This window comes from Vigna angularis, chromosome 7, assembly GCF_016808095.1.
Source record: "Vigna angularis cultivar LongXiaoDou No.4 chromosome 7, ASM1680809v1, whole genome shotgun sequence".
Taxonomy (NCBI): Eukaryota; Viridiplantae; Streptophyta; class Magnoliopsida; order Fabales; family Fabaceae; genus Vigna; species Vigna angularis.
Genome location: NC_068976.1, coordinates 3,138,027 through 3,150,360, shown reverse-complemented (window position 1 = coordinate 3,150,360; position 12,334 = coordinate 3,138,027). Strand labels below are relative to the sequence as shown.

The 12,334-nt window shown below is 35.6% G+C and overlaps 1 protein-coding gene and 2 long non-coding RNA genes across 4 annotated transcripts; all 3 read left to right on the top strand.

Moving 5' to 3' along the window:
- Window positions 1–597: 597 nt before the first annotated feature.
- On the top strand, window positions 598–2,684 carry LOC108336881 (uncharacterized). Its single transcript, XM_052880006.1, has one exon. The coding sequence runs from the start codon at window positions 1,463–1,465 to the stop codon at window positions 2,150–2,152; it is 690 nt and encodes a 229-aa protein (XP_052735966.1). The 5' UTR covers window positions 598–1,462; the 3' UTR covers window positions 2,153–2,684.
- Window positions 2,685–3,568: 884 nt separating this feature from the next.
- LOC128197701 (uncharacterized) lies at window positions 3,569–10,299 on the top strand. The gene is made up of 4 exons (XR_008250348.1): window positions 3,569–5,013; window positions 5,418–5,497; window positions 9,421–9,700; window positions 9,788–10,299. It is a non-coding gene; the product is annotated as an uncharacterized LOC128197701 (long non-coding RNA).
- A 22-nt stretch (window positions 10,300–10,321) lies between these two features.
- Window positions 10,322–12,104, top strand: LOC128197700 (uncharacterized). Of its 2 annotated transcripts, XR_008250347.1 has the most exons (5): window positions 10,322–10,776; window positions 10,847–11,156; window positions 11,243–11,482; window positions 11,557–11,718; window positions 11,789–12,104. It is a non-coding gene; the product is annotated as an uncharacterized LOC128197700 (long non-coding RNA). The 2 variants fall into 2 exon arrangements; XR_008250346.1 differs by having other exon boundaries at window positions 10,322–11,156.
- The last annotated feature ends 230 nt before the right edge of the window (window positions 12,105–12,334 follow it).

Here is a 12,334-nt window from a genome sequence, read left to right as displayed (position 1 = left end):
TGGAATTAATATATTGTATTATAATTTGAAATTCAATTTTGATACCTCTTCATATATACTCAAGGTTATGTCAAGTTTGAGTACAAAAAAGATTTCCATATGAAGAATAATGACAAAGTAGTATGCTTTGGTGAAGTGTGGGGTTGACAATCACATGGTGGTGGTAATAAATAAAGGTGAAACTGATAATAATAGAAGTTATTTAGCCAGATTTAATTTAATTGGGGAAATTGTTTTGTTAAATAATCTTAATTGATTCCACTTGAAAAAAAAAAATGATGGTAATAAAGAAAAGTCATGGTTGATATTAGTTCATTTTCTTTTTTGCAAATTTTAATAAAAAAATATCTATTGATAGAAAGAAAAACATTAGGGTCTCTTTTTGATTAGCTAAACATTATTTAATAAGAACATGAATTTTCATAAATTTGATTTAATGATAACTAAAATTAAAATTTAATAAGTTAAAGTAGTATCCAAGCCACACAATTAGAAAATAAAATAATTTTAAATTAGTGTAAATCAAATTCATAATAATTAAATTTCCTAAAAATGGTGAAATTCTCAATTTAAACACAAACACATAGGTAGGGTTTCCAAGTGGGTTCATTAACTATGACCTATTTTATACATTTTCAATTCCATTTATATATTGGTGAATTCTCCAATTATAGCAGATCAAATGATTAGACAATTCTCAAATTAGTCTTAAGCAATTCTGGTGCAAATTGAATGTCCTGCAACTGAAACAAATAACAACAAAACCAAGCAATTCCATAGGATCAATTCCAACCACACCATTTTGGAGTTTGCAATGACCGAAACTTCAGATACTTTTGTTTTTGTTGAAAGGCATAGCTAAATTCTCGAGGCACCAACCAATGTTTTCTTCTTTCTCATTCTCCTGCCATGCATATATATAACCCTGGCTAACTCCCACCATATTCATACCCCTCTTGGTTCAAACAGCTACACCAAAAAAGAAAGTACAAAACTTTATCACCCGAAGCCTCAAAAGCTCTCTCCTTTGTCCTTCGCCTCCTTCCACTTGTGATCGATGGAGGCGAAGTAGCAAAGTGTTTGCCCAACGAGCCACCCTGACACGGATGAAGAGATCATGAGATCCTAAACCATCATCGATCCTGGGAGGACTAAAATGGAGATCCAGCGGATGAGGGAGTTGTTGTCACTGTCTTTGTCATTTGAAAGCAAGAGAGTGTTCCTTGTGGGTGGAAATCACACTGCATCCAGATTTTGCGCTCGCTAAAAGTATTGTCACCCCTACAAAAAAAAACTCTTCTCCTTCTTCTCTAATTCCCTCTTCTCCACCTCTTTTCCTTCTTCTTCTTCTTTTGCTACATATAAAAAGTCTCTTTCGATCTTCTAAAATATCGTCGTCGTCGTCGTCATCATCTTTGTGTTTATTTTTCTTCCTGTGATAAGTTAACCTAATACTTCTGAAATGGGAAAGGTTTTTTCTCACCGTGTGATGCTTTTGGTGTTCTTTCTAGCTCCTTTTACCTTGATATCTTCGACTTTAGCACAACAACAAGAAACCAAACCCGACCCTCTTGCCATGAACATGGGAACAAAGCCCTTCACGCAGAGAAAACTATTAGGGTACGTGCCAGAAGCGAAAAAAGCTGCGTTGCAAAACCTAGAGGACGTGCTTCTGGAACCCCCACGTGCGGCTTCGGGGAAATCGAGGGTGTACTTGAAGCGTACCAAGTATTTGCCTGATCTGATGGGTGATTCGCTGGAGGGTTACCCTCGCCGCGTTTTTATCGATGTGGGGCAAAAGGATGATGGGAGCGGCTCTGACTGGTTTAGGAAGAGGTATCCTACGAGGAACACGAACTTCGAGATCTATAAGATAGAGGCTGTGGCTGAGGGTGGCCCACAGATAGAGATATCGGACTGGTTGAATAAGAACGTGAAGGAGGAAGAGTATGTGGTGATGAAAGCTGAGGCTGAGATGGTGGAGGAGATGATGTGGAGTAAAACCATAAGGTTGGTGGATGAGCTTTTCTTGGAGTGCAAGCCACAGCAAGGGAGTGCGAAGAGCAAGAACAGAAGGGCATATTGGGAGTGTTTGGCTCTGTATGGGAAGTTGAGAGATGAAGGTGTGGCTGTGCATCAGTGGTGGGGTTGATTTGATTCAATGTTTTGAATTACAATCCGTTATGATTTTGTTCTGATTCTTGATCTATAATATTATGAGCAAATTTCAGACAAATTGTAGACAGGAGCTGCTGATATCTCAGAAAACTTGTTTTGTTGCTGTCTAAATGTTAGTGATGAACCGGGTTTCAAAGCCTTAGATTGATTGATACTGGGTTAGTAGAGACACAATACAAAAGAGGGTGATTTCAAGACTTTTAGCGGTTCACATTAGTAGAGCAGATAAACACACATTTTTTTGAGGTTGAAGAGTGAAAGTTCACCAAGGAGTTTTAATTGTTCTCTCTTCCTTTTATTTATTATTTTCTTTTGTGGCTTGTGTTTTAACAATTTGATCATTTATTTCTGTGAAAGTTTGTGATAGGATCCTGGATTTTCTTGACTGAGAAAGGATCATGAGAACATTGATCATCATGGAGTTACACTTAAAACTTTTGTTCAAAGGGAGGGGGTGAACTATGATTTTCCTTAAGTGTAATCATTAATGTGTAATGATTTATGAATATTCATTATTCTTATATTTCTCTCATCACATCATAATTATATATATATATATATATATATATATATATATATATATATATATATATATATATTATTTATTATTTATTCTTGAATTTTTGTGCTTATTTATTATTTATAGTGTCATTTTTGTATTTTTGTGTTTATTTATTATTTATACGTGATAAAGTATTTGTTTGAATAAAGTAATTATAAAAAAAATTAATTTAAGAAATTTGTAAAGGTATTTTAAATTAATAAAATAGAATAATTCTAAATATTTTAAAAATTAGAAGAAAATTGAAATTTGGTCATATTCATTCCTTGGATTATTAAAAATCGATACAATTCAAAATTTATCATAGCACGAAAATGTATTTAATAAAAACCTTATCAAATTACATTATGTCGAGTAATAAAATAACGAAGGAAATACTCAAATTATGTTGTCTTAACTTGTAAAACAAAATAGTTTTAAATGAATTCCAAGGTTATTCTCTATCCTCTCTCGAGTCAATCATGCATGTGGAACATCTCTAACATTATCTGCTCACGTATAACACATTATACGATCATTACTGATAATTTCATTCACAAACACACAAACATAAACAGGTATCGGATAAGCTACCAATAAAACAATCATAACAACAAGATACATACATATTGATTATATCAACAATAATCAAACACACAACAAGATACATACCTTCTGATTATATCAACCATAATAAAAAACCCTATACATAGTAGTAACAACAATAGGATTCCTAATCCTCTAACATAAACAATTAAATCATACTCAACTACTCGATCCCCGATCCTTGAACTTCGATCATCGATCCTTGATCTCTAATCCTTGATGACATCACTAACATCTCACACATAGACCCTTGGTCTATCCACTCATTAGCATCCATGCTAACTACTTACTATAACCATTATAGTAACACCACTATCAACATAACATAACCTGGAGCATCTCAAGTACCATGATCATCATCATCATAGATACACCATCATCATGCCTATCCAAGTCATGAACAACACAATGAGCATCATCGTACCATAATATCATAGTGGAAAGAGTTCATCTCACTCTTGTACCCTACCTCACCGATTGTAGCCGCTCCTACAACTCATTTATAGCCTCCCCCAGAGATCATCTCCTTCCAATGCACACAAGGCAAAAGGAAGCACATATCTGCAGATAGAACCAGGATTTACGAGGTACAACAAGTAGACTTATCCTCCACTCTCATGCTCATAGTCACAAGCTCAGGTACATCCCAACACTCACTCATGCTCCACTCTCAACCATAAGTCAAACTGACCTTAAACATAACCACTAACCTCAATCTCTAATTATAATGTTCCATAGCTCCTCAGGCTTGGTTCATGTCCATTCTTCATCAAATTCACCATTTTTCACCAAAATGCTCTGTGATATTCGATTATCACTTAGGGTAATCGATTATCTTAGTGAAATTTACCCAGAGACATCACACAAGAAGGGGTAATCGATTATTATTGTTATATAATCACTATTAACAAAAAGGGATTAAAAAGCGCTATATACGCTTCGGTTTTACAGAAACCGAAGCGTATAAAAGCGCGATTTTACTGAAATCGAAGCGTATAAAAGTGTATACAACCGAGGCAGAAAATACTGCTCCAACCCTACAAATGGGACTTTTCACCTGCCAACTTTTCTGAGTCAGAGATACTGCCTCGGTTCTGGGAACAACCAAGGTAGAAAACGCTACTCCCCACCTGCAAGAGGTCTTTTCACCGTGACAGCCAGTCTGATATACGTCTACTGCTTCGTTTCTTTGACCAATCGAGGTAGTAGAGGTTGGTCAACTCGTTATTTTAATTTTTTATTTTATTTTCTCGAGGGTTTAGGCCTCGATTACCTCGTTAACTGAGGTAGTAAGGTGGTTATGCCTCTGTTAAGTGGAGAACCGAGGCAGTAGCCTGTTTAAATTTCAGATTTTGCGAAATAAAACCACTCTTCCTTGTTCATCTTCTTCTCAGCGCGAAAGAAAAATCCTTGCGCGAACTTCTTCCCTGTTCATCACGTTTGCTTCCATCGCCGGTGACCGCCGTTTGCCGTCGTCGTCTCGTCCTCTCCGTGTGGTCACCACCGCCAACTGCTTTGGTCGTTTCCTCCACGACGTTTATCCCTCCGTTTGGCGCCTTTGGTTCCATCTATGCCGCTGGTGCCCCATTGGTCGTCGCCGTCTCCGCCTCCTGCATTGTTACCACCTACAAGCTTCCTCCACCACCTTTCTGCATTGTCACCACCGCCTTGTGCCTTCTTGGTGCGTGGTAAGTTCTTGAACCCTCTCCATTTTTAAAAATGTTTGTATTTGATAGTAAATTAGTTGATTTTTGTATATTTATTTTGAATTAGATTAGGTTTTGTGCAATGTTGAATGAATTGTGTTTATATTAAATTACTTAATAATGATAATTGTTGTATAGTTTTGAATTAGGGATATATTAGTTAGTGGAATAAAATTTTAAATTGTTTTTATTAAATTTGTTGATAATGTAAATGAGTTGATAACATAGATGAGTTGATTTAGAAATTAGGGATATACTATTAGGAGTATAGAAATTAAGGAATACAATTTTTAATTGTTTGTATTAAATTAGTTGATTTGGTGATGAAATCAACTTTAAGGTTACAAATCATGAGACAAACTATTGCGTTGTTTGTTTTTGTGTAGATATTGTGTTTTTGTGGTGAGGTTTTATAGCTTCTAAAACGCGGACATTCTTCATTGTTGATCAACTTTCACGCTCCCAGGTTCATATATTCTTTAAATTTTTCTTTTAATATGAACATTTAATTATTTGTTTGCTTGAATATATTGCATGTTGCATATGTAATTATTTGTTTGCTTCAATATATATTGTTGTTGTGAATTAGCCTTGGTTTGCCGTTTGAGATTCAATACAAAAATTATTTACTATCTCCAGATTTTTTTGAACAAATGTACTTTTTACAAATGTAAAGAGAAGAAATGGTAATAATAATTTACAAGTATTGAATCTTGAATTGTCTGGTTGGACAGTTTAAGAAGAACAATAATTGTTTCATAGTTTATTAATACATATCAATTTTAATATACATGTCTTAAATTTCATGAAATTTTGTAGTTGTGTTTTGTATTGATCTTCGGGTGCATATTTGATTGTGATTTATAATCACTTTCATTTCGTGTAACCTGAAGACCAATGCGAAATGCTGGCAAAATTTCGTGAAATTTTAGATATGTTGTTTAAAATTTATATGTTTAATAAACTAAAAAAAGTGAATCTTCTTGAATGGGATAAGGTCACACCCTAAATACAAACACTATCAAAGTGATCATTCAAGATTATTGAAATTGTGTAAACAATTTCAGTAAACATGCATACGGATCGAGGGTGGATTAATTTACCACGCATCAGCACTGAGTACGAGAGATGGATAAAAGAATTTATAGAGTTTGTGCAATGTAATGCAAGTACAAGTGGTGGTGATGAAGTCAAGTTCAGATGTCCCTGTGTGAACTGTTTGAATGGGAGGAAACTGAAGGCAACTGATATTAGGGAACATCTTATCTGTGATGGTTTTGTACGAAGTTATACAACATGGATATGGCACGACGAGTTTTTAGAATTTCCAACTGTCTCTCCAACTGAAAATGTATATGATTCCACCATGGATATGAAAGATCGACCGGAAGAAGACAATTTAGAGGACATGATCCGCGATGTTGGCGTAGAAGCTTTTGCCCAAGCACATGTGTATGAAACGATGTCCATTGATGCGGAGACTCCTTTGTATGCCGGTTCAACTAAGTTCACACAGTTATCAACGGTGTTAAGGCTCATGAATTTAAAGGCGACCAATGGATGGACTGTTAAGAGTTTTACAGAATTGTTGTCATTGTTGAATGAAATGCTGCCAGATGGAAATACATTACCCACTCGTAATTATGATGCAAAAAAAATTCTTTGTCCGATGGAGTATAAATGGATACATGCATGTCCGAATGATTGCATATTATATAGGAATGAGAATGAAGTTTTGATAAAGTGCCCAAAATGCAGGTTATTACGATACAAGTCAAAAAACAACAGTGAAGATAGTGGTTACACAAAAAATAATGGTTCTGCTGTGAAAGTAGTTTAGTACCTTCCACTCGTGGCCAGACTTAAGCGTTTGTTCGCGAATCCCAAAGACGCTAAAAACCTAAGATGGCATGCAAATGAGAGAGCAACCGATGAGTTGCTTCGTCATCCAGCTGATTCAAAGCAATGGAAAAATATTGATCAAGAATTCCCTCAAGTTGGTCAAGAATGTAGAAATCTTAGGTTTGGCTTAGCTACTGATGGAATGAACCCATTTGGTAATTTAAGTACCAATCACAGTTGTTGGCCCTTTATACTGATAATTTATAACTTATCTCCTGGATTGTGCATGAAAAGAAAGTACATGATGTTGTCAGTGTTGATATTTGGTCCAAAGCAGCCTGGAAATGACAGATGTTTATCTCAAGCCACTAGTTGAAGACTTGAAGTTGTTGTGGGTTGATGGGGTTGAAATATTTGATGCCTTTGCTTCAGAAACTTTCACGATGCATGCTATGTTATTTTGCACCATTAATGACTTCCCAGCTTACGGTAATTTGTCGGGGTACAATGTGAAGGGTCATAAAGCATGTCCTATATGTGAAGAAAACACTATAGCTCAACAATTAAAACACGGAAGGAAGACAATGTATATGCGTCATCGGTCATTTTTACAATCTAATCATCCATATCGAAGGTTAAAGAAAGCATTGAATGGAGAACAAGAGAAAGACAATGCACCCATTCCACTTACTAGACTTGAAGTTCTTGAAAAAGTTAATAAACTACATCATGTATTTGGGAAAACATCCAAGAAGTCTTCTGTAATGACCCCTTGGAAGAAGAAATCAATATTCTTTGAACTTCCATATTGGTCAAAGTTAGATGTTAGACATTGCATAGATGCCATGGATGTAGAGAAGAATGTTTTTTAATAGCTTGATTGGTACACTACTAAACATCTAGGGAAAAAAAAAGATGGAGTAAATGCACGTTTGGATTTGGTTGACATGAAGATCCGAGAAGAGTTGGCACCAAGAGAGATTGGTAAACGTACTTATTTGCCCCCTGCATGTTACACAATGTCCAAACAAGAGAAGATAAGTTTTTGTCTTTGTTTAAAGAGTATCAAGGTACCACAAGGATACTCTTCAAATATCAAGAGCTTAGTGTCAATGTAGGACTTAAAGCTTGTTAGACTCAAGTCTCACGATTGCCACGTCTTAATGCAACAATTGTTACTAGTGGTAATTCGTGGAATTTTGCCCAAAAAAGTTAGGCAGACCATAACTCGATTGTGCTCATTTTTCTCGTCAATTTGTAGTAAAGTCATCGATCCTACAAAGTTAGATGAATTTCAAAGTGACATTATCATCATCTTGTGTTAGCTAGAAATGTTTTTCCCTCCATCCTTTTTTGACATCATGGTGCATTTACTTATTCATTTGGTCAGAGAAATAAAGTTGTGTGGACTAATATACTTAAGATGGATGTATCCTATTGAGCGTTATATGAAGATTTTGAAAGGGTACGTAAAAAATCAATATCGTCCAGAAGGATCAATGATTGAAAGATATATTGCTGAAGAAAGTATCAAATTTTGCTCTGATTATATGACTAAAGCAAATCCGATAGGAGTCCCTCGGACATCATGGTTGAATAGATGTTTTACAAGTAAAAGCATCCGAGGTGTGAATGTGGTGACGAAAAGTCGTGAATAATTGATGCAAGCACATATGTACATATTAAATACCACAGATGAAGTGATCCTGTTTTTGGAAGCACACAAAGTCGTTGTAAAGGACAAGTATTCAAGACAATCAAAGAAATGGCAGTTGATGGAGCATAACAAAACATTCTTGTCCTAGTTCAAATATGAAGTTTTGAAAGAATCACAGTCTTCTGAGAATTTGTTCTGGCTAAATGGTTTGAAGTTTGATGTTGTATGTTGTACAGGCTATGAAGTTAATAATTTCACATTCTATACAAAGACTTTGGAAGATAAAAACACAATACAAAATAGTGGCATCAATTTAGAAGTTGAGTCGCTACAATTTTCCACATCCAAAGATCAAAATCCTATAATTGGATGAATGAGATATTATGGTAGAATAGAAGAGATATGGGAGGTTGATTACACTAAGTTTTTTGTTGCACTCTTCAAATGCAAGTGGGTCGACAATAAGAGTGGTGTCAAAATAGATGAATCTGGTATGACACTAGTTGATTTTCGAAAGGTTGATTATGGAGACGAACCGTTTATCATGGCATATCAAGCAAGTCAGATTTTTATGTCAAAGATCCTGCGTCTGACCATTGGTATGTCGCTCTTCAAGGAAAAAGGTAAAATTGAAGATAAAGAAGAGAATTTAAGTAGTCTTCATATTATTGACAACCATCCATTTAAAACGACAATTAATTAGGATGACGATCCTCTAATTGATGATATACAAGCAATTTGGGAAGATCACAATGAGGGAATATACATATGACCAATCCATATGATTATGTATGAATTTCATGTTTGTGTAAATATTTATGGCTTTTGTTAAATAATATATGTTATTTTATAAGTGTTTTATTAATTTTTCATCTTATTTATTGTGACAGATATATGGCTGAGCCACCTTATTCATCAAGGGATGAAGTCCCCACCACTTCTAGACATAAGAGAGGAGCGACGAGGTTATGACAGCTTATACTTAGAAGAAATGCAGGTGAGAGGACACTTGACATTATTGACGTGGTCACTAGAGTTGCATCTGGCCCAAATGTAGATGTATTTAGGTCTTATCTTGGAGTACTAGCACGTGATCGTATCTCTATATTTACTCCATCCTTTGACCATGTATCTGAGGTTGATCGAAAACTTATCTGGCAAGATCTATTGGTAAGTTAAACAGTATTGCTCCAAATTCTAGATTCTACATATTGATAAATTTGTATTGATATAAGGTTATTAATTTCTTTGTTGCAGATGACATTTGATATGCCAAATGTCGAGAGCCTAAGAATTAGGTGTTTATTTGCAATTGCAGAAAGATTTCGGGGGTTTAAGACAAAACTGACGTCTAGATATATATTTGGAGCAAAAAGTAATGAAACTCCATGTTCTAAATATTCTGCAATTGACGAAGAAACATGGCGTCAGTTTGTAGAGCTTTGTTCATCCGAGACGTGACAGGTAAGTGTAGGTAAAATCATTCAATTCATCATTCATAATTTTATATCATAACAATTGTTTCATTTTGTCACCGAAAACAAGGTAAAAAGCACATGGTATAAGTGCTCAAAATAAAAATCCACACCCACTGTCTCGTGGTGGATACAGGAAGCTTGAGGAGAAAATAATGAAGCAGAAGTCAAATAGTAGACTTTCACTTTCTGAGGGTGGTGACCCTCCTCCTCCTCCTTCACCACCATCTCGGCACGAGAAGTGGAAGTTAGCCCGTTTAAGAACATCGGGCTCCTACACTTCCGACACTACTAGAGAGATATCTGAAAGAATTGTAAGATGTCATTTTTTATATTTAAACAAAATTTTTGTTATATACATTACATAGATCTTTCAAATAATTGTGAAATTTTGTTATGTTACAAGACTTCTTGGTTGAGCAGAGCTCCCAAGGTCAATTCACACAACAAGGTCGTGAGGATATTCTTGCCACAGTTATTGGACGACCAAAGCACCCAGAACGGGTGCATGCTGCTGGGATTGGCATAGGCATACAACAGTTCTTTGGGTCTTCCTCGCGTCCATCTTCATCCAGTTAAGTAAAGAGTATGAACAAAAGCTGAAGGAGGAAATAAGAAAAGAGATAACGCAAGAGATCACAAAGAAGGTTCAAGCAGAGTTGTATGATGAAGTTCCTAAAATGGTTGCGCGCCAATTCCAACAGCATTAAGAGGATTATGACAATCGCTCTCCGCCATCTCCTGTAGCGGATCATGTGGTGCCCCCTACAGGTAAACTTAATAAGAATTTTTGTTTATTAATTTACTTTTTGTATAACCTAACATTTAATTTGACAAGTAGAAGTGGTAAAGGAAGTTGCTCAGCTGCCGATGCCCCAAGGGACGACATGGACGACACTCGTCCATGTCAATTATATATTCTCTCTGATACCGGGACCATGCTAGTGGCTCGTGGCACAGTCTATGAGACAGCCACTGTAGTGCATGGTGTACAACTAGCAGAAGATGAGGTCAAGGTCACGGTGGATGAAGTTGTCGTACCATATGTCATTCTTCCTGTGCCTATAGATGAGTTTTTCACTATGCAAGAGGCATTTAAGTCCTTCATCGCGTGGCCTAGACATTTGGTTGGTGATGTATTTGATCCCTCGGTAAACACTCCTACTATATACATCTCAATTTTAATATTTACTTCTAATTGACGTTGTAACATAACCATTTTTTCATATAATAGCAGACAGGTCAAGAGGGAAGTCCTACACCGAAGAAGAATCATTTATCTGAGGACAACCCTCTTTGTGCGTTAGGCGAGCTTGCTAACATCATTTCAGCTGTGTCGATGATTGTACAGTGGGATTCTACTACATTTGGAAGAGAAGCTCAGATCCCATTGTACTTGCATGATCGAGCAAGATGTTAGGGAGCTTGCGTCGAGGAGAGAAGAAATTAATATTACACTCATTCAGTTGTGGATGATGTAAGTTTATGAGAACTTTTTTATGTAATTCTTTTTTATCAAGTTACTTATACCAGATTATTTCTTCATTTTAGGTATATGTTTGATGTTAGTAACAAGAAGGGGTTCAATGATGTATATGGGTTCATTGACCCCTTTATGACTCATGAAAGAAATAAATTTGATGATATCCAAACATACATCACCACCTGCTTTGCAATGGGGAAGGAGATATATTTTCTCCCTTATATACTTGGGTAAGTGAAGTTTGTTAACTTTAAAGTTTCATTTATTAATTTATGACAATTAAGTTATTACCAATTTCAGGAGAACACTACTGTCTGGTTTTTTTCCTTGCACAAGTCTCCTCCCAGCCCTCTTAGACATGTAGTAGATTGGTAAGAACCTCAATGTTTCAACTTTCTTTGTTATATAAATGTATGCTAAAGCAATTTTTTTTAATAGTTCCCTTGCAACACATATGATGTTATCTGGGAGATCTACTGTTACAGCTAAAAATCTTGCATGGGATGCCCTTAAGGTTTGATATTTTAGTCCATACTTTGTTACATTTTGTTTCATTCCAATGATGTTACTTAACATTTTATAATTATGATGATATATTGTAGTGTAATAGACAAACAGGGTCATATGAATGTGGTTACTACGTCATGTTTTGGATGATAACCATTATTCGTGCACATTACACCAATGGATGGCAAACAACAATATTTAGGATTTAATTTTATTTTCTCTATAGTTTAGATTTCATATACACTAATCGAAATCATTGTGTTTTATGCAGAGATTCAATATGACTGCTCCAATTCTAGAGAAGTCACTTAAACTCGTGAGGAAAACACTGGCTAAATA